Here is a 26,316-nt window from a genome sequence, read left to right on the forward strand (position 1 = left end):
TTGGTTGAAAGAAATGCCAATCAACCAAAGCACGTTTTTCTCCAATCCTGGAAAGCTGTGTGGACTAGCCTATCGTAAATGTAGAGATGTTAAACAGTACATCACAGCTGTGAACACATGAGATAAACTGCTTTTATTGTTCAACACACAGAGCAGACAGGCAAAGCCAGAGCAGGTTAGAAAGTTCAGAAGGAGAGATAATAGGTACTTTGCTTTTTTTTTTTTTTTTTGATATCAAAAGCAGAAAAAAGTTACACTTTTAGAAATCACAGTCACGACATACAGTACATTAGCTGACCTGCCGATGCCGGTCCAGCAGCGGTGCGTTCACGGTCAGCAAAGGAAGCAAACTAACCCCCTGAAGGAGTGTGCAGAAAGCCTTCGTTCATAGTCAGGAACCTTCTGCACATTCACCTGCAGAGATACTGATGGACACATCGTGCATTTATACAATTCAAATTCATTTACAGACTAAAAATCCCACACAAACCATTCACGGTGTCTTCTACGCATGAGTTTGTGTCATTCAAAGGGACACACAGTGTGAATGTAATTCAATAGTCCACTTTGTCCAAGTCAACCAGATTACATGTTCTGTGGTCTCTCCCCCCCCCCCCCCCCCCCCCCCCCCACACACACACACACACACAGACAAATCAACACTTTGTCTTTGGAGCGATGAAACTAGTTACACTTAACTGTATGCAGGTAAACAATCTTGTCGTTGTCAGTGGTTCAAGTTTAGGTGGGGCATTTAAACTACGGTGCAGTTTAAAAAAGGAAACAAAGGTGTAGGAAGATAAAGTTATGAAGCTCAGCAATATGGAATCTGGAGGTGGGCGTGGTCTGCAACCAGCTGCAGTGGAGGGAGGTGGGGGGAGCAAGAGAGCCAGGGGAGTCGATTGTCTCGGTTGTCAATTGTTGTGCTAATTAACCCTTGCGTTCTTTTCCTCCCGACCGTGCAACTTCTTTTTTTTCCTTGACGTTTTTGATCATTTTTTGACACTTTTGTCACTTTTTCCGCCGTTGTTGTATATTTTTTTGATTTTTAATGTCACTCTTTTGATGTTTTGGTGATTTTTTTCCTGCATTTCCTGACTTTTTTTGTTTTGGTCGTCTTTTGACACTTTTGTCGCATTCCCCTGATGCCTTAGTCACTTTTTCCCAAGTGTTTTGTCACTTTTTCCGATGTTTTTGTCAATTTTTTCTGGGCTTTTTTCAACTCACTTTTATAAAAAAAAAAATTCTAATGCTGTAAAATTGAATAAAACACCCTAACTTAAAAGTTCTATGGAACAAACTTTTTTTTAAAAATGGGTCAAATTGACCCGAAGACAACAGGAGGGTTAAAGCGTGCTGGACCTTCTTTTGGCTGTCACACCCCACAGAGAAGGGACCAGACCTGGAGACCGTTTTTGTTAAAAACTACCAGTAGTTACCAGTAGCCTGGCCGTCAGAGGAGCACGGTTTGTAGTCGTTAAGTGAGAGCAGTCAGAGAGAATAAATGTTGTTTGTACTGTCTGCCTGCTGTGTTCTGTGCTGAGGGTAACCCACGATGGCAGTGAGTCCTTTCTTCTATAACATCTAGTCCAATGGGATCCAGGCCAATAAATAGGGGCGTGCCCGACTAAGAATTTTCATAGTCGAATCTGAATTGTAAATTCTTGCCTGTCGTCAACTGACCGTCAAAACAAAGGATCTTACTCTTTAACAAAAAGGTCAACCTCCTCAGATTAATATTCAAGAGTATGAAAGGGTTTGAGCCTGTCAGCGGCAAAACCAACACTATTGTGAAGGTAAACACAAGCTGGACAACTGCCCTATTAGCTGACATTGTAGCTTGTTCCTCCGCTGCCGACTGTAGCGATCCTTCTTAAAGGTCCCATGACATGGTGCTCTTCAAATGCTTTTATATGGCCTTAGTGGTACCTAATACTGTATCTGAAGTCTCTTTTATATAGACCTTAGTGGTCCCTAATACTGTATCTGAATCTCTTTTATATAGACCTTAGTGGTCCCTATACTGTATCTGAGTCTCTTTTATTAGACCTTAGTGGTCCCTAATACTGTATCTGAAGTCTCTTTTATATAGACCTTAGTGGTCCCTAATACTGTATCTGAAGTCTCTTTTATATAGACCTTAGTGGTCCCTAATACTGTACTGAAGTCCCTCTTTTATATAGACCTTAGTGGTCCCTAATACTGTATCTGAAGTCTCTTATATATATATTTTTTTTTAGATACACTAGCAATCAGTCTGAGCTCTGAGCAAAGCAAGTGTACTAGGTCACTGCCTTCAATCTGTCCCAGTAATCCCCGGACTGTACCATAAGACACTAAACTGTAGATGATTTTTACTGTAAATTATTAGTTCAAATGCGATTACAGTTTCCCAGCACCCGAACAGAAGAAGGAGCTTTTACAATCAGAGCTTTAAAAAGCCTGCAGACTTTGTTATAAAACGCTTTCTGGTGATGCTATGACAATGGAGGGATTTGGGACATCTCTTCCGTATTGACCCGTATCCCCAAGTGCATGAAATCTGCTTAGAGTGCAGATGAAGTTTGTGCTCGTGCTGATCTTGAGCGTGCTCGTGCTGATCTTGAGCGTGCCGCATTCAGGATTCGATCGTAATCCCTGCGCTATGTGTCAAATGTACAAAACTGGGACAAAGAGTTTTGTCATCTTTAACACAAGAAACACAAACAATATTCTAGACTGACAGCGGGATAATCACCGCAGCGATTGACTGAAAGAAAACCAAGCGGAGCAGAAATCGACGCGCTGTTGTTGCATGATACCGACATATTAGTCGACTGTTTTTTTTTTGTTTTTTTAGATGGAAGCGCTGGCATGGAATTAACACCAACTAAATCCTCCCCTGCACTGCTGATCACACTGACGGCCGGGAACATCTGTCCACTCGCTGCCCGCCCTGGGACGGCAGGGGAATGGGGACAAACAGGAACAGGTCAGGGACACTGCGAGGGGCCGAGAGACAGCAGAGACGGGACAGGACACCGGCAACGAGACCAGCACATGCTGTGAAAATGTCTTCGGAAAATGACTTCTTTCCAGGGGTGATTCGGGGGTGGGGGGATCGGTGAATCTGCTTAGAAATATAGGAAATATTGGATATGATGCAACATAATGTAATTCTGCTTAATAAAACATCAAATTCATGATTATAGTTTCACTTAAGCAAATTGTATATATGAATACAATACACATTTTCTATGGGCTCTGTCTGACACTTTTTTAAAAAACAGTTCCAGGAATCAGAATTTGGGATTGTCACCATGGAAACGCTAATTGGTCATGTGACAACGGCTGGGAAGATTGGCACAACAGGCAGCCGAGTGACTCTATTCCAATGGAAATCAAAATTGTCAGATTGACAGTACTCTGGCCCAATGGATTTGGGGGGGGGGGAATCATATTTCAGGGGGGGGGGGGTGCCACCGCGTGCCCCACCCTTCCAGCCCCACCCTTGCCTCTTTCTAGGACTCATGAAAGAGTCCTAGAAATGGGAATTCATTTGTGCAGCAAAAAATATTAAAATCCTTTTCCAAAAGTTGTGGAAAACATCCCCTCTATCCTTTTTTAAAATTATTTAAAGATAATTAAAAAGAACAAAAGACTAGTATAAATGTGTATAATGACCTACATTGCACAATCCATGATACTGATCTGAAAATGTTAAAGTCATTATTTTTGCCATATTTATTGAATAGCTGGGTATTAAATGTTTTTTGTCCATTTAAAAAAAAAAAAAGCTGAATTATAACCACGTCAGAAAATTTCAGTTCAAATTAATGATTTAATGCGGGCCACAATTAAAGTTTTCAGTTTTATATTAGGTGTTTAGTCTTGTGGTAGAAAACCAGGGCAGTAGTCAAGTCAACCCTTGTCTAGTCCAAGACCAGGACTCGTCAAGACCGAGCCCAAAGAGGTTCAAGTCCCAGTCCCAAAAGAGGTCAGATTAGTTTAGAACAGGTTAGATTAAAACAAGGTGGGTTGATGATGGGAATCCCTGCAGTGAGATATACCTTATATTATATATAAAATATATATATATATATATATATATATATTTTTTTATTATTTTTGAAAGTATTGTTTAAAGGAAAATTCCGGCGCAAAATGAGCCTAGGGGTTAATAACATATGTCTACCGTGTCAATCGTTTTCTAGGATCCGTTTTCATGCTAATCGAATGTGTCTCTAGCTTAAACCTAGCTACCGCAAACCGGTGAACAGCTGCTAACATTAGCATTCAGGGCATAGGCTAAATCACTATTTCAAACCACTATCAAGGCTCAAAATAGCACCACACTTCAACGGTAGCATGATGATGGTCCCTACATGTAAACCGAAGCATTGAGAACTTTGTAAATATACAGACAGTTTACATCAGTAACATGGCTCAAACACAGCGTTCATGGTTCAACTGCCGGAACTGTCCTCTATGATACGGTGTGTGATGCACAACGTGGAGTCACGCCGTGCATAAAGGAACCGTCATCAACGTCATATCCCGCCTCGTCATGTCAACGTCATAGTATTTTTATCCGCCAGGTATCGTGCCTTCTCCTTTTCCATCTACACAGCCAGGGCTCTAGGGTCTTTTCCAGCGCACACAGAAATTAAAAAGAAAGAACAGAAAGCTAGGTGACCCATGAGGAGATATTCACTGAATGTGACAAAGAGTGTATTGGATTAACATACTTTACTATACCTTTTAATATCTTTGTATTCTGATCATACATAAGAAGATATTTGAAGGCATCGCCTTGGGCGCTGAGACATTTGGACGGGGATTTTTGGGACATTTTATGAACTAAAATGACTAATCAATTAATGCAAAAAAAGAGAAATCTATAACCATGTAAGCATTAATTGGAGCCTAGTGTGTAAAAGTTGCATTTGGTCATTGAACAAGGATACAAAATGGCTGATAATGTTGTGAACATGACACATTTCTTGAAGTTGAATCAACCCAAACATTTGAAACTTCGTGCTCTGGTCTCAAGTATTAACGTCGGCGTTTTTACGATCTGATGTCAAACCTTGTAAATACTAACGGACCAATCAAACTGTCTAAAGCGGCTGCATATTTAGCTCTGACAGCCTCTGTGGGAATCCAGGGTTTCTGCAGGTTTCAACAAGTCAAATTTGAGACTTTTTAAACACCTTTTTAAGACTTTCATGAATGAAAATATAAGACCAATATCACGACATAAAAGTACAACGAAATGACAACGTTTAAAAGAATTTAAGACCATGGACACAATACTTCAGCTAATTTTTGACTTTTTAAGGCCAAAAATTTTGATTTTCAAATTTTAGACTTCAAGATTCTGCGGAAACCCTGGAATCTAACCCCCGACCTGATAGTGTCTGGCTGTCTGTCAGTAAAGGCACATACTGCATCAATAAAATACGAAAACAGACTCTCAAAAAAATAGAAGATGCTCAATATGACACATTAAATATCTTAAATAATGAAGCATTTACAGAACTACATGTAACACACATAACCAGGAAAAATAACATGTAATATATTATAGGCATTCAACGTTAAAATACAAATACTTTATGTGTGTTTTTTGGTTACTTTTTTCCAGAAGGATTTACGAGTGAATAATAAACAAAGACATTTAGATGAAAGTCAATGAGACGGACCAGTACTTAAAGCTGGACGTAGAGAATGCAGGGCAGCGACAAACGCTCATATACAACCGTCTTGGATGTAAGGTTTCCTCGCTCTCTGAGTCTGAGGAAATCTATTTTTTTTGCATTTTCAACTTTGAACACAGTGACCAAATTTAATCTGGAGTTGTGATGCTAGTGATCTGCCGCCGCCACTATTACTCAGACACAGACAGTGGGGCAGGACTGAGACGTGGCTTTTCTTTGCTCCTTGCATCATCATGCATCACATGTTGAGAAATTAGCCGGCTCGCCGCGGTTCTGAATGCAAATACACATCAGGGTTCAAAAAAACATAGACAAACATTTCCCTTAAAACGAACATGTCCTGTAGAAGTTTGGTTTCAGTGAGCGAGTCTCAGCTTTTCTTTGCTCTACTGAGCACATGTCCAGTGTAAGGAAGCCTTGAAACACACAGCTGAAACATCAAACGGATAGACAGCTGTAACAATCTCATTTTATATTATTGAACTCACCAACAGTTGTTGACACTAGTGTATTAAGGAACTGAATGTAAATAAAGCTGTTTGTGTAGGAAACTCCACAGAGTCCCTTTTTAAAAAGTGTTGCTGCGGTCAAAGAAAAAGTACGCAAGCGGACAACAAAACTAATAATTCATTGCATATGTGCACACTAAAGGCTGATTTATGGTTGTACATTGGCTGAACTTGTGCGCTGGTGTGTTTGCGTCGTTTTAGCGTATATCTTTAAAAGAATAGCAGAGCTGGAATGTGTGTGTGGGGAGTGTCACTGCCCAATGGGAGTTGAGTGCAGATTTGAACCGTGCATGCTCAGATGTAACTGCGTTATGTTGTGTGTTAACACAATGTTAACGTTGTATTTTAACGTTGTAGCTATCTGGCTATGATTGTTTGATTGGTAACGTTAGCTCAAAACACCATTCAACTGACATCCTTTGTTGTGTTTGATGCTAACTTGTAGCCAGCAGTGAACCAACTTTTTTAAGCAGGTCCTTTTGTACTGTGTTGACAGAAGTCTCTTGTTAGCATCTTATATGCGCGTATCTCTACGCGTTAGGGAGGTCACAATACCAAAAATCTAGTCTCGCTTTGACAGACCGTCCTCCACAGCACTTAGGAGGAGGGTCTGGCTAGCCCACACAACATTCTGGGATGAGAGAAAAACTCTGGTTTATTGGCATTTCTCTAAACCAATCACAATCGTCTTGGGTGTCATGTCCCTCTTTTTTCAGTGTCATTTTTTTTTTTTTATCTCTCTCAACTTTCTGTCACGGTTTTGCTGTGCAAAGGAGGGGTACAGGTACAGACTTGGTACCAAAGTACCGGTTCATGTGACATCCCTAATACGCCTACCTATGTACGTACCTATGGCGTAGATTCAACGCAAAACCATAAATCAACCTTTGTGTCTGTATCCACATTAATGTCATTATTTATGACCTTAGTGGAAGCATATTTTGGCGTTATGACAACACGGTGACAAGATTAGGAGCAATCTGTTTTTCAAACTAATAAGGAATCATACTAAAAGCTTTAAAGAGAGTGCGTGTGTATGTGTGTGGACAATGAACAACTTCAACTGAAGAACAAGAGGCAGAACTAGGCACATTCACCTCTCAAAGCATTTCTAGTATAGACAAAGGACGATGTTCGCCATTGTTCTTCAAAAATGCCACAAATCCATCCGAGACTACCAACCATTTATCGCTCCATCAAGCTTGTTCCACCAGTTGTATTGGGACATTATGATGTCACAGTCTGCCTTTGCATTGCATCATCAGCCAATCAAACCCTTTACAATCTACCGCACAGCGGCACCGCCGCACGGACAGCATCAAACCGATCTAATTCATCTGCTTACGTCCTTCACTGACCGACAGACTGCGCTCTTTCGCCCGGTGTTTTTTTTTTTTTTTTGCACTTCTCTGCTGCAATGTCACACGACGATGTCGTAGAGCCGGCCGACGCGGCCCAGCCACTCGCGCAGCGCCTGGCGGACGCGGGCGTCGGTCACATGGCAGGACAGCTGGCTGAGGCAGGGGTAGAGCGCCGGCTGGAGCGCCAGGAAGGAGGAATCTGACAGCAGGAGGACCTGGTTGAGGAGAGTCAAGACCATGTTGGTCCACGCCTGCAAGAGAGAGATTTTTATTACAAGAGTTTGTTTGTAATTGAAATATCTAGAAGAGCTCAGGAAGGAAATTATCAGATCATATTTAAGTTGATTTTTGTAAATATATATAAACGTAACTGATTATGTTAAATGGGTTTATGTATTGACTCGTATCGGTAGCAGGCTCCTGAACTGAATCAAAGCAAAATTGTATCGTGGCACACTTTGAAATATCAGTAAATTTCGTTTTGTCTGGGGGTCGTCCACCAAGAAATGATGAGCTTCAAATACATTTTCACGCACCGAGTTTTTGTGGAAAGGTCTTTAGATAAATAAATTATGCAAAAAACTGTAAAAAGGCAAAGGACCGACTGCACCAAAACACAGAACTATTTGCAGGGACTACAACAAGTTCTCAACTGGTTATGATTTACTGTCTCACTTTTTTACTGCCGTCATATATATCAGGGGGGGGGGGAGTCGACCGCTGGAAGTCAAAGCTGTATTGGCGCTGGCTAAAACCTTTTCGCGGGGGAGCCAAAAATGTCTCTATGTAGGAAAAAAAAACTGATATTGTGCCTTACCCCTCGTTAAAACTTCTCTTTTCTACTGTAATGCCCGGCGCGAGGTACCTGTATCTGAGCCTCGGAGTCCCTCAGGGAGATGCTGTGGGAGCTGATGGTGGATCCTGACCGGGGTCTCTTATCCTGCCTCAGAACCTCCGGCCCCGCACTGACCGAGTGCCTCAGAGCGGGACCCTGCTGGTCCACCAGATGTTGGGGCCTCTGAGGGGCCCTTTGTGGCTCCATGGGGGCCCTCCTCTCCCCGCCCCCCCCTCCTACTCCTCCTGCTGCCCCGGCTGCACGGCCCTGCTCCTTCATGAACAGGTTGACGTGGCTCTGCTGCTGCGGCTGCTGCTGCTGCTGTTTCCTGCGTTTGTACTCCATCATCAGCTTGCTGATGGTTTTGTCCGTGGCGATGGTGTACAGTTTGTTGCCGGCGCTTTCCCACCATTCCTTTCTCCTTCCCGGTCCGGCGCTGACAGGAGCCGCGCCTGCAGAGCTTCCTGTGAGGCCGGAGTCCCTCCTCTCGCCGCCGGACCTAAACTGGTTGGGCAGACTGCCCGTGCAGCTGCGAAGAGAGAGGAAAGGGTTGCTTTAATTGGACAGGTGACGGATTGAGAATAGGTGTAGGATTGACCGGACGCCCCCACGGTACGATGTTATCACTGATCTTGTACCTGTCACCTCAGATAATATATAATATCGCGATTTTGAAAAGATTGCGATATTTTGCTATATATTGCAATTTATTCAATTTTTGTCCAACTTCAAATTATGGCTCAAAAGGGACATAACGCTGCTTGCGAAAAAAAAAAAAATCGCAAAAAATCATGTGCAGGACAGATCGTATACAGACACCCACTTTTTTTTTATTGTTATTTTTTGCATTAAACGTGTAAGGGGCAATAAATACAAAATCTGTGGCAGGCCAAGGAGTGTGAGAATGATAAGGAATGGCCACTGTAAGGGCTAAGGTTAATGTGTGGAGGGGGAGGGTCTTAGAGATAACAGAGCGTGCGTGAACGTGTTGGAAGGAGACAGATATCACAACAATGAGCAAGCAAACTATTGACTCGCTCTTCTGACCTGCATGCGGCTAGCGTGCTAGTGCCAGAGTTTAGGGTGTCACAGTCGGATGACGATTCAGAGTCAGAGGTTTGTGTGGGGCGAAAAAGGACCAAACTCACTAGACTGGCTGCGAGAATTCAGCTGGTTGAGATACTACGTCAGCTCTGAAACTTGCTGCTGTACTGCTCCCTCACTTGGGTGAGAGAGGTAGAAATGTGACAGCAGAGAGTGGAGACCCACACTGGGTCTTAGTTAACCTAGATACTCCCCGTTTCCATGGAAGTTTTTTCAGTGTAAACAAAAAAAAACGGAAAGAGTGAAAATGTGAAAAATTGCGTTGCAGGTCGATTTAAGTTGTGCACCTACATTTTCTGCCTGAGCCACTAACATTTTTTAGGTAGGGGCTATAAAAATGAATAAAAATGATTGACAATGGGCCAAAATCGATTTAAATAATCGTCATTTTTTTCTCCCACCCCTTGCAGGTGTAGATAGCTGTTACGATCAAAATTAAAGCACCTCAGGTCCATCGCAGGATGTTCCATTTCACCACTGAGTTGACAGTGTGGAGACAAGTTGCCATTATAAGGAGCCAATAACTGCTTGTGTCATATGACTAATGTCAGACCTGAATCCTGGGCTGGGTGTGGGCGTGTCCGCCGGCGACGCTGCCCTGTCCGCCGCCTGACACCTGTACCCGCCGTCCTCCGACGGCGTCCCCTGCGCCGACAGCCCGCCCGCCGACGTTGGGGTGGAGGTCTCCGACTGGTAGAGGGGCAGGAAGAAGACATGATCTCCCCCACCTCCCGCTCCTCCCCTCAGCAGCGCCATGTCCTCCAGCGTGCTCTCCAGGTCGCGGTGCATCTGAATGTAGCTGTTGCACAGATCCAAGCAGAGCTTGTAGAGGCGCTTGACCAGCCAGGCCCAGTCGGCGCTGCTCAGCGGCTGCACGCTGAGGGAAGGGACGGGCGCCCGCCAGTGGTGGCGCTTATCCCGGCCGCGGGGAGGGCTGACCTGCCGCAAAAAAACACAGAGTTGTTCATATTGATTATACGGGAAGGTTAAAAAGTAACATCACATTACAATATAAATGGGCCTGACTCAGTTTAAAAACTGGTTTTCGGCAGGTTCTTGTTCTGCAGAAACATAAAACATTTAACGTGGTTACAGAACGTTGGGACAAACATTTGTACAGGACATCGATACGGACTGGACAAATTCGGACAACTAAAACAACAATACAGTTTCGGCACATAAGGGTAAAGTGGATGATTTGGGTTTTTAATATTAGGCCATTAGAAATTCTTCTTCCTTGTTACATTACCAGGTGAAAGCTTCCGGAAACCCTCTGAGGACTGGGATTGATAAACTGGAACAAATGAACTATTAAAGAAGATGTTCTAAACCTGGCAAGTCTGTCATTTATTATTTATTTATTTTTGTTTCTGTGGTCACCTGTCAATCAGTGTAACCTTTGAAGGCTGGGCTGGTGACATTCACTTCTTTATACATTGTTTGAAATGTTCTTTCCATCACGACGGCAAAAACAACTTATGGGCTGTGAAAAGGAGCAAAAAATGACTGTCGTCTGTAGCTGCTGTAATCCTGTAAAAACACGCTCCGCTTGGAAAGAACCAATGAAATGCTGCCTCGCCCCGCTGCGTGTACTCTACCCCTCCCGTGTACGGGGCCTGAGCTCAGTGCGAGTGTCCACCGCATTGCTAACAGTAGTCATGGTTGTTTTTAACATTCAATACGATAGTATTAGGTGTTTGCTTACGGTGAATGAGACATGAAGCAAAATGACGGTCCCTTTCCCTCTCTGCTCTGAAGCAGCTATGCTGTCGGAACCCGTATGGTTGATGCTACTGTTGTGGATTTTCTTTAAGCTGATTTTGCGAATCAAAGAATCTTCAGGGAGACCGGATGGCGCAATAATAAAATCTTTATTTAATCGAAAGACCCTGAGTATTCTTCTGCAGAACAATGACTGGCCTTCCTTTGGGATTTGGTCCTTCTACCCATAGCCACACTAAACAGACCCAAACTTCTCATTGGACATCCCAGCAACCATCATCCCCATCTAAGGTCACTCAAACCCCTCATGCTCTTCCAAACAATTAGATAACAGGTCGTTGGAGTGACTTACAGATATTGTTCAAAACCCCACGTAGGCAGAAAAAAACTAGTTACATAAAAGGTTTATGGCCAGGGTCAAGTTGACACAGAAGAATAGGATAAATGGATTAAAAATATTAAGTTATTAGGGGTGGGGGAAAAAATCGATTCAGGATAGTATCCAGATATTTTCAGTGGCAATACTGTATCGATACCCAGGCGCCAAGTATGGATCTTTTATTATATATGTGTTGGTCAGTTTGTCTGCTTGACAATCCCATTTTGAATGAAAGAAAATTGAAGTGATATGAACAAACAGAGAAATGTATCTTTTTAGATAAAACAGATGTTGACAAAGTTTCCTTTCTGGGACGTCATTTGAAATTGGTAAGTTTGTAAAAAAGTTTGTAAGTTGCAATATATCGCAAAATATTGCAATATGTTTAAAATCGCAACAATATTGTATTGTGGCATAAGTATCGTGATGATTTAGTATTGGGAGGCGTCTGGTGATTCCCACCCCTATAGGTTTCCAGATTAAAATAGGAGTGTTACAGATAAAAAACAAAGTCATACACTACTTTTAAATCTTGGTAGCTTTTCGATACTACCAACATTTTCTTTAGAACTTTTGTGGCTATTGCTGCTTATCCTTTCTACAATGTTCTTTGTCTGCAGGAAAACAAACCATGTTCTGTGCAGTTGATTAGTTTTCCTTGAAATTTAGTGTGTGCGCGTGCGTGTGTGCGTGCGTGTGTGTGTGTGTGTGTGTGTGCGCGTCTCACCTGCGCTGTTTCTTCAAAGATGTCTTCGTCCTCTGAGGAAGCAGAGCCAGGGTGAGAAGAGTCAGAGCTCCCCTCCTCTTCCTCATACAGCATCCTCTTCACCTTAATACGATGAAAGGTTCAAATGTGAAAGAGAAAGTAGAGATTTGTACTTGCCAAAGAATCAATCATATCATATTTTAGGTAGTTAAAAAGAACATTGATATAGAAAAACAGGTCAATTTGACCCGAGGACATGAGGGTTAAAAGACCCTAAAAGACTCTGTGTTGCTGAGGGGAACTTCAGAGTCAGGTGGTAACCTTCTGTGGGTATGTCACAACGAGTTTCACAAAAAACAATTTTTTAAATAAAAGGTTTAAAATATATTAATGCAGTTTTAAACTAAAGGTTTTTAACATTCACTTAAAAACTACAGAGAAGTTTAATTATTGGGTTTCTACCTGCTGTGCGGTCATGCTGTCGGCCTGGCTCAGTGTGGCGCACAGCAGGGCCTGGAAGTACAGGTTGAAGCTCATGGCGGACTGACGGTAAAGATTAGCTGCGCCACAAACCCCCGACACCTTCATCAGCAGGTACTTCAGACCAGGCCGGGTGTCAAAGTCCCGCGCTGTCCTGCAGAAGAAGAGATCAGGATATTAGTCCGAGTGTGAAGCTGATCAACATTACTACCAGCCGGATTACCGATTCATATGACACTGTCATCCGCATATCATGTGCATGTCATCTTTGTTGACATTAGTCCTAAGGGGTATTACTGTTGATGGTAAATGTCATCCCAGACCGGGGTGGTGGTTCCCCGGTTCAACAAGGGGGACCAGATGGTGTGTACCAATTACTGGGGAAATCACACTTCTTAGCCTCTCTGGTAAAGTCTACTCCAAGGTGCTGGAAAGGAGGGCTCGGCCGATAGTACAAACAAAGCGCAACAAAGATAGAACAAAGCGGATTCCGTCCTGGTCGTGGAACTACGGACCAGCTCTTCACTCTTGCAAGGATCCTGGAGGGGGCCTGGGAGTATGCCCAACTGGTCTACATGGGTTTTGTGGATTTGGAGAAGGCGTATGACTTGGTCACCCCAGAGATACTGTGGGAGGTTCTGCGGGAGTATGGAGTGAGGGGGTCCCTTCTCAGGGCCATCCAATCTCTCTTTGACCAAAGCGAGAGCTGTGTTAGGACAGGGTGTTGGACTTGTTTCAGGTGAGGGTTGGCCTCCGCCAGGGCTGCGCTTTGTCACCAATCCTGTTTGTGATATTCATGGACAGGATATCGAGGAGTAGTCGGGGTGGGGAAGGGTTGCGGTTTGGTAGGCTGGGGATCTCATTTCTGCTTTTTGCAGATGATGTGGTCCTGATGGGATCCGAGTGTGAAGCGGCTTGGATGAGGATCAGCACCTTTTAAATCTGAGGCCATGGTTCTCAGCAGGAGACCAATGGAGTGCCTTCTCCAGGTGCACTTGTGTTATTACCTTATCTGGGTCACATAACAATGACATAACAACAATTACAATCTGGGACTCATTCAAAAGTAAAAGTTTGACTGAGAGAGACAGAAGTATTGTCAATCGCAATGACTTCTATGACAATTTACTCTATAGAAACATTTGAAATAGTTACAGCTCTAAATATATGCAGAGTTTCTGCAGGTTTCACCAAGTCAAATTTTAGATTTGTTAAGACCATTATGAATGAAATTTAAGACCTTAATCACAACATCAACTAAGCCCTAAATTCAGTTTTTTTCAGTATTGCTAAACATGCACTTCCCTTCAGAGCCGAAGAATTTAAACCATTTTATGTCTGTGGTCCAATCTGAAAGAGATTTGCGCCAATAACACCAAAGATAAAAGAACTACAACACCATGGAATAAAAACAAAAAAAAAGCATTAGAGATAGTGTTGCATGGACATAGAAAAATTAAGGCCTGTTTAAAATTATTTATAGTCTCTTAATAGTCAAATAAAAAATCTTAGTGGGGTGGCAGTAGCTCCGTCAGTAGGGAGTTGGGTTGGGAACGGGAGGGTTGGTATGGTGGTGGGTGGACTGGTAGCTGGAGAGGTGCCAGTTCACTTCCTGGGCACCAAAACCCCAAATGCTCGGGGCGCCTTTCCATGGGCAGCCCCCCCACTCTGACATCTCTCCATTAGTGCATGTATAGGTGCTAAGCATGTGTGTGTAATTCAGGCCTGTGTGTAATAACAACAGAGTGAAAACATTGTAAATTCCCCTTGCGGAATTAAAAAAGTTTACTTTATTATTATTAATGCCAAAACTTCCTCCACCGCACTGTAGGGGGGGGGGGGGTCTGGTTAGTTTACACAGCTTTCCTGGATGGGAGAAAAACGTGCTCTGATTTAGAAATTTTACAGTTTTCAAGACTTTTTAGGACCCCAGGGAATGTATGGCTGATTTTATTGTTGCAGTCACCTGTAAGAGTCCAGCAGCAGATCCAGGATTATGGCTAAGTTAGTCATGGAGATGTAGCGCAGGAAGCCTGCCGTGGCCCGGCTGGGGTCAGAGGTCACAGGGGTGACACTTTCGGTTCCGTCGGGATGCTTGACGAACTCCTCCAGCAGGATGTCGTAGAGGTTTTGGAGCAGGACCTGATGCGACAGCAGGCTCACCACGATGGTCCTGAAGGGGATCCTGCAGGATTCAGAAACAGGGATGGATGCTGGTCCACTCACATTTACTTTGTTTGTAAATGACTTAGGACAATCTTTTGCCGCAATCAAGAAATAACAACTTTCTTTATGTAACCAGGCTTTGATAAACCCATTTAACAGCTACTGTATTTTGGCTTCTGAAACAAAATTATTTAGCTTTTAGAGGAGCTAAAATACGTTATAAATAAGCAGAGACACTACAGGCAAAACCAATATCACACACACACACACACACACACACACACACACACACACACACACACCCACACCCACACCCCAGCGACACAACACACACACATCCACACACACACACACACACACACACACACACACACACACACACACACACACACACACACACACACACCATATTTGTTTAATTACAGTTTTTCCAATTAGGGGCCGCATTGTCAGAACGCAGAACCCATAAAAGACATGTGGAAAATATGATTTCCTTTTCCATTTACTACCATGACCTTAATTAAAAAAATAGATTGCACATCCTTTTCCTTTCACTAAACAGCAAATTCAACTTAAATTTCAGGATCACATCTCATAACACCAATAAAGAAATGTATCACACTAAACTACTTTCTCCCCACTGTGCAGCTGTACAGGTGAAAACTTAGTTTGCATGCAGAGACACACTAGACTCTACATGTGGACATTTTTCATACTGTTAAAACTGACGAGCACAAAGTCACAGATGTCACAGCCTTACCCAATTTTCCTGGAAGCGCAGCAGAAAAAAGAGCAAAGACAGTTAGTGAGAGTTGGGTGTGAGTAATTTGGCTGTTTTAAATGTTCAAACCAAAATACATTTTGTTGCAAAACTGTCTGTCATAATTTTTGCTGAACATGGCTCATTACCATAAAGTAGGCCAATGTGTGTGTGTGTGTGTGTGTGTGTGTGTGTGTTGTCTACCTCTTCTGTGTGTGTCCATTGGACTGCTGGTCTGTCGGCAGCTCAATGATGAGAACGCAGGACTGAGCGTGCTCAAAGCCCTCCTTGTTGTTGGGTGTCTTCGGAGAGCACTGGGTGTCCAACATAAAGACCTTAGACACAGAGAGGACATGTCAGTCCTACCACAGTGTAGTCAGTTGTAATAATAAAGCTGCATATTTTTGCTTATTGATGTTTAAGTTGTGCATTTAAAACATATTTCTATGTGATCTTTACTTAAAGCTTTAGTGCGTTTATCTTTTTTGATATTAATGAACGCCTTGTTTGTTGTGCGATCACAGAAGGCTTGTATCATGTAGACGCAACAACAGTGTTGTTGTCATTACTTAGGATTTCTCATTGGGGCGACAGAAACTACACCCTATATTTTTAACCAGGATGGCCTCTTGAGATTAAAAAAATGAGAGATCTGTGGTCAAAATGGCACAATAATTATGTCAAAGCAGCAACACATGAAGGTAATTCATGCTTAATTCATAAACTTTTTCAAATTGGTTTATAATTCTTTTTCTTATTTATTTTTTTTGAAAAGGAGACCATACAGATTGCAATGTACCTTTATGGTTTAAAAAAAAAATAACAGCCCAATGAACATTGGACATAATAGAGCTGGACGTCTTCACTGATCGGCTCTATACAGCTCAACAGAGCTCAACCGGCGCAAAAGAACAAATTTGAAAACGGCAAAAAAGGCAAAGGCACAAGACAGTGTACAGCATCTTTCATAGACTTTGATAGTAGAAGCAGGCTAGCTGTTCACGAGTTCAGTAAACATTACGGTGGTGAGAGCGAGTTCCATTAATCAGAGACGTCGCTGTTGCGCTTAGAAGTGTGGATAGAGGTAGTTTTTCTCAATAACATCCCGGATAAAAACAGTTTTTCTTAAAGTGCCCACATTAAGAAAATGTCCTCTGCCTTCAGTCTCCGGGTGAGCTGTTCAAAATCTGCACGGCTTTCTACTAGACAAGGTGGCTAACCGTAGTACACACTAGCGCTAGCATGCTAGCTCGTTCTCAATGGCAAAACACTGCTACAACACACACTAGTTCAACATAATCTCTAAAAGAACTACTTCCTGTCCCTGTTCTGCCGGTATTCCCCAAGTGGCCCTTGTCTAGAAGAAGTCTCCCAGCTAATCTAACCCCAACCAAAGATGGAGAAGGCGTTATCTAGCTGATTGGATCTTACCTAGCTACTGAGCATGTGGAGCTCCCAACAAAGATAGTATAGAAGTGAGATGTCTCACTCCTCAAAATACAATTATGAACCGGAAAACGAACAGAATATGGGCGCTTTATAACAAGTATGATTTTATACTGACTTCTAGCTTCTTCAAGAGCAGAAAACCTTCGTTACACAACCTCAAAGCTCGTGGTCAGTCTGCCTTGGATGGTTTAGACATATTGGCTGATAATCTAAATCCTAAAATCAACGGTACTTTTACTTCCAGAACCACCCTGTTGAACTCTAGAGCATATAAACTACAAAGGTCACTGTAATTAAAGCTACAATGCGTAATTTCTGTCGCCACCGTGAGGAATTCTAAGTGCTACCACATGATACAAGATAGGAGTCTTCCATGATCGCACACCACCCCCCACCCCTCCTCCACACAGTTTCTAGTAACCAAGGAGGACACGGGGGATTAAAATAACATAATGGACTCTCAAAAGAGGTCATTATAGTCACTTAATTTTCTGCGTGCGAAAGCCGCTGGACGCCACATAGTCATACTGGAAATCCAGAGAGAGTTGTGTAGAGCGGATGGTCGCGGTAATGGCTTGAATGTAACAGACATTCTTTAAAATCAAAAAGTTAAGCACTAAAGCATTAAGTCCTACTGACCTGCTGAGCCATTGCCTTGATCCGCCAGTACTCCGCCTCAGCTGCAGCAGAGTGGGACGGAGCGGCCACCTTTACCTCACAGGCGTCTCCAGAAAAACTGTCTGAACCGCTGTGGAAACATGCCAGAAGGTTCTACAGAGAGACACAGAGAAAGAGACAGAGAGAGAGATAAAGAGACACAGAGAGAGAGAGAGAGACAAAGAGGGACACACACAAAGAGAGAGAGAGACACAGAGAGGGAGAGGTAGAGAGAGACACACACAGAGAGAGGGACAGACATAGAGAGAGAGAAAGAGAGAGACAGACAGACATAGAGAGAAAGGTAGAGACACACAGAGAGAAAGAAAGAGCGAGAGAGAGACAGACAGAGAGAGAGAGAAAGACACAGAGACAGCAAGACAGGGACAGACAGAGAGAGAGAGGGAAAGAGAGAGAAAGAGAGGGATGTCATCACTCAGTTCATCTTGCATCTGTTGCACACTTATTTAATAGGAGGTATGTGTTAACTGGAACACTCGGACAAACAGTAGAGGACAATGAGTCTCACTCTATATATCACTCTCTATATATTCTATAAATACATAAATCTTACACTACACATTACGTAGACTTTATCTATGTTTTTAATACCATTATATTATACAGTGTCTGGTAAAATGGCAAGAGCTGGTAAGTAATTCAATCAACTTTGGCCAGCGGATACAAATTTCTTTTAATTTCCTTCCTGCTTCATTGTTTCATACAGTATATGGATTATACTATATGAGTGTGACCTGATTGCAGTGCTTATAGAAAAATCAGCTTTCCTATAAAACCCAGTCAAAAGTCAAGTGTCGCCGTGTGTGAAAGCAAAGCGGCATGTTAGGGATTGACTGTCAGCTTTCCGCTAAGGGCTGCCGTTGTCCTTCAAACACTAGATGTTCTCTTTAGTTATTACAGCTGCACCCGGGTACTTATGCACAGCTTTTCCCTGGCAGATCCAAACGCTCTTGGCCATATTTTCATTTCATTTTATTCACGTATATGTTGTAGGTTCAGTATGTTTGGACTAGGGATGTTCAGATATATCGGAAAAGCCCCTAAAAAAACTCTACCCCCTATATTTCTTAAACTCCTAGACATGGTTGTGACTGCTGCTGCTTTCTGACTAGCCTGTTAGTATTGAAATGAGAGGGTGCTGCAGCCTGTCGTACAGGTCTGACCAGCGGGCGACGGCCGCACACCAGGCCGCCAGGCGGTGTTGCTCAGAACTTGCAATGTATAACTATTATCCAGGGTTCATACGCATTTTAACCAATACTTTTCCATGACTTTTTGGCTATTTCCATGACTATGTATTCCTAAAAATCTTAGTCCACATTATACACTAAGAATAAAGATCAGTGTTAACGTTTACCCTCAGAGGTTTAACAATAAAATGAATGACAATGTATGTAGTTCATAGTGGAAATCAAAAAGAGAACATCAAGATTAAGACGACGTGTATTTACATTTTTCATTAATCACATATTATTATGCTTTGTTAAAAAAAAAAAATCCATGACTTTTCCAAAACTTTCTGGGTCTTTTTATTTTTCCAAAACCTTTCCAGGTCTGGAATTTGCATTTTTCAAATTCCATAACTTCTCCAGGTTTTTTCAAACGTATGAACCCTGATTATCAGACCGGACCTCGCAGCCTCGAAACCCTACCGGACCACCGGGAAAAGTCCTGGCACTCCCGATGGCCCCTCCGCCTCTGAGCAAAAGCACAGAATAAAAACAATAAAAAAAAACTAACAAAGTACATTTGATTGAAAATATAATGACTTAAAAGCAATGGTAAACCAGTAGCTCTTTAGCTCGGATTTGATTTGAAAGAAGGTCTTAGCCCATTTAGCAGCGTAGAAGCTGAAAGCAGCTACACCCTTGTTTAGTTCTGACCCTGGGAGCAGCCGGTCATCCAGAACCAGCTGACCGGAGCGGTCTGCGAGGTTCCTACTGGGTCAGGAGGGTGAGAAGAATCTCAGACTTAAACCGTTCTGTGATTAATGGACAAGCTGTAGACACTTGAATTTGATTTGGTGAAAGAAGTGGTCGCCAAAGCAGTGAGCTGAAGTTCATAAATGGTCAAAGAATAAAACAAAAGACATCACATTTCCCATAACCACAAAACTCATGTGGTCAGTTACAGCTCTAAAATCATCAATCAACACTCACACACACAGATGTGGTTCTAAGCTGTAAAGCAGCTTAGCTGCAGTCAGTCAGTTGCCACAGGACTGCATGAACACAAAACATCGACCAATAAAATGCCTGCCAATGTCACCTCTACTGACAAGCACACGCACACACACACACACACACACACACACACACCCTCGTATGTGCACACACACCAGCACATCCCCCCAGCAGGTACCAACATTCACAAATGGACATAGTCTCCTCATGTATCACAAAGCTGAGCAAACTGGGAAATTGTCTCTAACAGTATTACTCAGCATGTTTTGGACCCCAGTTCAACTTAGTCCACACATAAAGAGGAGTGAAGAAACTAGAAAATATTCACATTTAAGATGCTGGAATCAGAGATAGATTTACTTTTTTCCCATAGAAAATGACAGAAACAGGGTATAGGTATAGGTATGCAGTCAGATGCTCCGGGTTGGTATCAATCCCAAATGAGCCAAAATTATCAAAAAAGAGAAACCTTCTTGCCACAACATGAACATATTATAAATAATAAATAAACAGATGACATTGTGTAAAGGCTAATATTAAACTAACTGAAAAAGAACATTCAGTGCAAACTGCATAGTGACACAAACCTTTAACACTAGACTGCCCTCACGCGCAAGTATGCTACCTGAGATCACAGACACATTTGGAGCCGAAATTTGATCCAAAATGCTGGTTGTAGCTCTTGTATGTTAAGCGTTTAGCTGCATTCATGTGCGTACGTCAGACAAACAATTTGGATTACCTAGTGAAGATATGAAAGCTTTGAGGCAGCATTTTCTTTAAAAGGTCCCATGACATGATGTTCTTTGGATGCTTTTATATAGGCGGTGTGGAGGAGGCCACTTTGCTTGTTTGAAAGCCACGATGCTCTCTCGCATGGGTGAGCCAACTTCTCTGGGTGGGCAGAGCAGAGAAAGGGGAGGTAACCTTGCCACTTACAATGTCATAAGAGGCAAGATTCCAGGTCGGCCCATCTGAGCTTTCATTTTCTCAAAGGCAGAGCAGGATACCCAGGACTCTGTTTACACCTATCACCATTTCTAGCCACTGGGGGACCATAGACAGGCTGGGGGAACTCATATTAATGGTCATAAAGTGACATTTTCACGCCATGGTACCATTAATCAGTTTAGCGGAGAGAAGAGAGATGGAACAGAAAAAAAAAACAGTGACCCAGTGAGGAAACATCGGCTGCTCACAGCAGCAGCAGTCTCTCGGTGCGTGTGTGTGTGCGTATGTGTGTGTGTGTGGGTAACTGGGGTTATCAAGCTTAACGTGGAGTGGCAGCATGTTGACAGAATTAACAGCAAAGGCTTTCAGATTACTTCTGTCCCAACCAGCAGCTTCAGATTGGGGATGGATTATGCGGTTCACTGTGGGACCGCCCTGTGGAGTGTGTTTCTAAATCTGTATGTTTTTTTACCTTTTTACATTTGTGTGTCCGCTGAATTGTGACACGAGAGCATTTTTTATACACTACTTAATCTGCAACTGCCTGCACTTTCGCTTGTGTGTGTGTGTGCGTGTGTGTGTGTGTGTGTGTGTGTGTGTGTGTGTGTGTGTGTGTGTGTGTACCTTGACAGGCTCTAGCGTAGCAGAGAAAGCGTCCTGCAGAGCACAGCAGGCCAGCCGCCACATTTCTTCTGTGAACACTGGACCCACTGTGACCAAAATATACCTGGAGAGGGAACAATAGAAACGACCGTGAGAGATAATTTCAGTACCTGTGCCAGTGTCAGACAAAAACCTACTTTGTAACACATTGTCCAAACTATGATCTAAAAATATCTCAATAAATGCCAAAAAATAAAGTATACATCATTATTATAAAAAACAACAACAATGCATTAGGCTGCCTCGTAGAACTTGACCACCCTGCGCTATTAGTGACACTCAATGTACATCCCATTGTTTCCTACTAAAGGCATATTCAAAAAAATTGGCTCACAAATTATATATATATATATATAATATTATATATATATATATATATATATATATATATATACACACACACACCGCCACAAGCCTTATTCTTTAAGAAGAGTGATCAAGTCTACTTAGCACTATTGTGTGTCTTTTCCCTTTTTTACACATTGATTTAAAAACATAATACATATTAATGAGCATTGTTAGACGACTGCTTCTCTGTTATTGTAGTGCAACAACAATATACAACTTGAAACTGATTATGATGTAAAACCATTAAACATTCAGCTTCAGTTTAACCCAGGACCACAAGGAGAGAGAGAGAGAGATAGGGAGAAGGAGAGGGGGAGGGAGGGAGATGACAAGAGAGAGAGAGAGAGAGAGAGAGAGAGAGAGAGAGGAGAGAGAGAGAAGAGAGAGAGAGAGAGAGAGAAGAGGTGGGAGAGTGAAAGGTTTGGTTTTAAGTCCCTTTATTGGACCATTTTCAGATCACCAAAAAACAAACAAACAGACAAAAAAAATTAAAACCAAATACAATCAATACAGTACAGATAGGGAGAGAGAGAGGGAGAAAGAGAGAGCAATAGAGGAAGCATAGAAGAGGTAGAAAGAGAGAGAGACATTTAGAGAGGGAGAAAGAGAGAGGGAAAGAGATAGAGATAGAAGAGATAGAGAGAGAGAGAAGAGAGCAAGAGTAATGTGTTGTCACCTGATGCAGGAGCAGCCCACTCTGGAGATGGTCTCTGCAGGCTCAGACACACAGGCCACCAGAACTTGAACAGATCTTTCAACATCAGTTGATCAAAGACTCGTAACCAATATCTGCAAAAAGGAAAGGCAGAAAAAAACCCACACACACACACCACCACACCAACCCACACACACACACACACACACACACACACACCCAAACACACACACACACACACACAACACACCCACACACACACACACACACACACACACACACACACACACACCAACACAACAAGGTTGTGGTTAGCACATGGCGAGATGGCGTGGCCACAATTTAATTTGCCTAAAGGAGGGCGGTGGAACAACAAGTCATCAGTCACGCTCTACTTATCTTCACTGTTTAAGCTCAACAATAACAATAACATTTCGTCAGATCTGTGATCAGGGTTTAACAAGAACGTCAAATTCCATCAGATGTGCATGTCCCTTTCTTACTTCCCTCTCTTCATCCTCCGTTCCTTTCAACTTATCTGGGGTTCATGTAATAAACTTTACCTACTAGAACAGGGGTATTCAATTAAAATTCCAAGAGGTCCAGATGGAGAAGATTTCAAAAAGCAAAGGTCCACAACATCACAATGACTAACTTGCGTTATGATTCAGTACCACAGCCTAATAGTTGTATGAAAATATGTAAGTATCCTAGTCAACAAACTACTCAAAATAAAAGTACAATTCAATAATATTTTAACAATATTTATCTTCAGTTTATATATTGAACTGTAGGGATCATAAATAATAAGTACTCTAATAATACATTTAAAAAAAACTTAATAAAAAAAGGCTGCATTAAAAATAAATTATAAATACATCTCAAATAAGTGCTGAATTTTATAAAATGAAATAAAAAGTATATCTTGAGTTTCCCTTTACTCTTTGTTAACTCCTTTTACATCTTAAGTTTGAACAAATTTAATCTCAACACTTTAACACGTCTTTTTCCTTTCTTTCCCTTTTATATCCCACTTCCCAAATTTATTTTAATAATTTAATTTATAAAACCTTATCCCAAAATCCAGGCAACTTTAAGGGAACATTCATTTGCACGTTGTTGAGCGTGAATGAATGTGTTAGGTTCTGCTGGTCGATCTATTGGGCTTTTAGATCGTTTATTTTCTGTGCTCTCAGTCCGGATGTCGATGGGTATATTTGGTCAAAAGATTTGTGCTTTGTCTCATATAGTGGCGCTTCACATTGCTGCTTTATAATTGCAACAGTCTCTGAACATATGAGACATCCGGTTTTGAACTGCCCGTGGAAGAATGAACATGTAAGATCTGTCCATTCTTGATTGAAGCTCTGTTTTCGCTGTCCACTTTTCTTTTTTTAGAGCACGCCATGTAATACATTGTCTCTTTTTCGTTTCGTCTCTCCCTGGGTGTAATCTCACCTCTGCTCGAGTTGCAGCGGTTATCGATATGCACAGATTTGATTGGCTTAATAGCGTCACATGACATACTTTACAACGCATACTAGTGCTGAACCAGTACCTTTTACCAGAAAGGCTACGCAGGTTAAAATAGAAGCGCTCCGTAAAGTCAATAATTCTCAATAATGTATGGATTTTGATCCGGGTCCGGACAGTTCGGCGGCTGGGTCCGGATCCGGACCGCGGTCCGCCTATTAGTGACCTCTGTACTAGAATCTACTGTGGAAACGTAACACACTGAACCATTGTTCGTTTCACAGAGCTTTTGTACAGCGCTAAAATGAGCACAAACAAAGTGGAATGAAAAATCCGAGCCAACAGTTGCTGCAGGAACAGCAAGGTTTCAACTCACACTTTCAAAGTATTCTACAATAATTATTTATATATTTTTTTTTTAATTCACTCTGTTAGAAATAACTACACACATGCCTGAAATGCACACACACATGCTCAGGTCCTATACATGCACAAATGGAGAGACGTCAGAGTGAGGGGGCTGCCAGTGGTGGACCAGCACACTGAGCGATGGGGGGTACGGGACCTTGCTCAAGGGCCCAGAAGCCAAGGAGGTGAACTGGCATCTCTCCAGCTACCAATCAACACTCTGTACTTTGGTCCGCATGGGGACTTGAACAAGTGACCCTCCGGTTCCCAACTCAACTCCCCGAGGACTGAGCTACTGCCGCCCCATTTGAGCATTAAAGATGCACTCTGAGTTCCTGCATGGTTTCAGCGTGATTTCATTTTTGTCTCAAATTGTAGGAATCTTTCCGTGATCTGCTAGCTGCCTTCCCCCTGAATACACGGTGAAAAAGCCCGGTCTCGGGGGGGCAACACAGGGGTCGTAAACGCCAGACAGACACTGGAGGCACATGATAGGTAGCCTGGTGCTACCAGACTCTCGTACATTTGTCCAGAGAGTCTGGCCACTCTCCATTGACAAGTGTTAATGTCCTTGAATGCGGGTACTCTGTTGAAGTTTAAAACTATTGGATCTGCCCAGAACTACTCTGGATCTGCCATAACCAATCGCTAACATTTGGTTGTGACGTATATGTCGTGCACAAGTGCAACAAGAGGGGACACCAACAGCCTTAGCTAGCGATAGCTTAAGGACTAATACTTCCTTTCTAGGTGTGCTATTTAATTCTGAAACGGTTCCCTACTTTGTTGCCCCAAAACCTTCACACGGACACTTCCTGCACATGCCCGCACTGTCTCACCTGAGTGTATGAAACTGTTGACGTGCTCCACCACCAGCTCGCAGCACAGGCCGATGGCGTGCTTGAAGTTGGCCGCCGCCACATCCCAGTAGGAGTGGTCACCGTGGCTACGCTGCAGCCACAGAGACATCACGGGAAGCAGCAGCTGGATGACGGCGAAGATGGCAAACCCAGGACCTGGAGAGAGAGAGAGAGAGAGAGAGGGGAGACCCAGTTAGACTGTAAGGTAAAGCATGTGTGATTATTTGGAAAATCCCTTTGGCAACAGTGAATTACAGAAGGAGAGCAAAGGCAGCGGGAGATGGTTGTTTGGGTTTAGAGGATCATCAGAAGCGAGGACGATTAGATGTGTGACAGACTTGGCTATTTCAGAACATTTGGCTGTAAAATAAAAACTCCTTGGTCCTTGATTTTGTGTTAAGGGTGGTATAAAAATAGCCCTGCATCCTACACTGTTTGCCTACACTGTCAGACACAATCTAATCCACCTATGTCTGTGTGTCTGTGTCCCGCTTTACCCGTATGCACTGCAAACCTGAAATTGTCTAGACATTACCCAGCGGAGCTGCATGTGAGAACAAGAAATGTCTGACTCAGTTGGACCGGACATTAAACGGTCTTTACCCTGCCGGCTCCCGAGTACAAAGTCTGCCCAGAGAATTCACAGCGAGTGTGTTTCTGTGATGTGGAATGGAACCCTGTGGGGGGGAGGGCCACAACATCATGGCCACATACAAAACTCAGCTAAGATTGTTCTTGCTCAGGCTTTAACTTCTGGATATTTGGCAGCGTTGCCATAACGAACCGGATGGCTTTGCTCGCATCCTTCTCCGCCGCCTTTATGGAACTACATCTCAGACTAGCACACCACCTCAACGTCATCGTCCTCAGACACTCCCTCTGTGCGCTGATTGGACCAGTAACGATTTGGCCCGAGAAAACTCAAGA

The 26,316-nt window shown here is 42.8% G+C and overlaps 1 protein-coding gene and 1 long non-coding RNA gene across 2 annotated transcripts in view; one reads left to right on the forward strand and one right to left on the reverse strand.

Moving 5' to 3' along the window:
• Nucleotides 1-118: 118 nt before the first annotated feature.
• arfgef3 (ARFGEF family member 3) overlaps nucleotides 119-26,316 on the reverse strand; it is an 83,306-nt gene continuing 57,108 nt past the window's right edge. The window contains 13 exon segments of the mRNA XM_032541139.1: nucleotides 119-7,820; nucleotides 8,435-8,933; nucleotides 10,062-10,447; nucleotides 12,337-12,438; nucleotides 12,778-12,949; nucleotides 14,762-14,980; nucleotides 15,926-16,056; nucleotides 17,810-17,941; nucleotides 21,607-21,709; nucleotides 22,670-22,736; nucleotides 22,739-22,756; nucleotides 22,759-22,782; nucleotides 25,369-25,545. Coding sequence (XP_032397030.1) covers nucleotides 7,629-7,820; nucleotides 8,435-8,933; nucleotides 10,062-10,447; nucleotides 12,337-12,438; nucleotides 12,778-12,949; nucleotides 14,762-14,980; nucleotides 15,926-16,056; nucleotides 17,810-17,941; nucleotides 21,607-21,709; nucleotides 22,670-22,736; nucleotides 22,739-22,756; nucleotides 22,759-22,782; nucleotides 25,369-25,545 — 2,222 coding nt within the window. The 3' untranslated portion in view covers nucleotides 119-7,628.
• LOC116705191 (uncharacterized) lies at nucleotides 4,121-26,316 on the forward strand. The gene is made up of 3 exons (XR_004335873.1): nucleotides 4,121-4,168; nucleotides 24,359-24,366; nucleotides 26,306-26,316. It is a non-coding gene; the product is annotated as an uncharacterized LOC116705191 (long non-coding RNA).

Source organism: Etheostoma spectabile, chromosome 17 (assembly GCF_008692095.1).
Source record: "Etheostoma spectabile isolate EspeVRDwgs_2016 chromosome 17, UIUC_Espe_1.0, whole genome shotgun sequence".
In the NCBI taxonomy this organism is placed as follows: domain Eukaryota; kingdom Metazoa; phylum Chordata; class Actinopteri; order Perciformes; family Percidae; genus Etheostoma; species Etheostoma spectabile.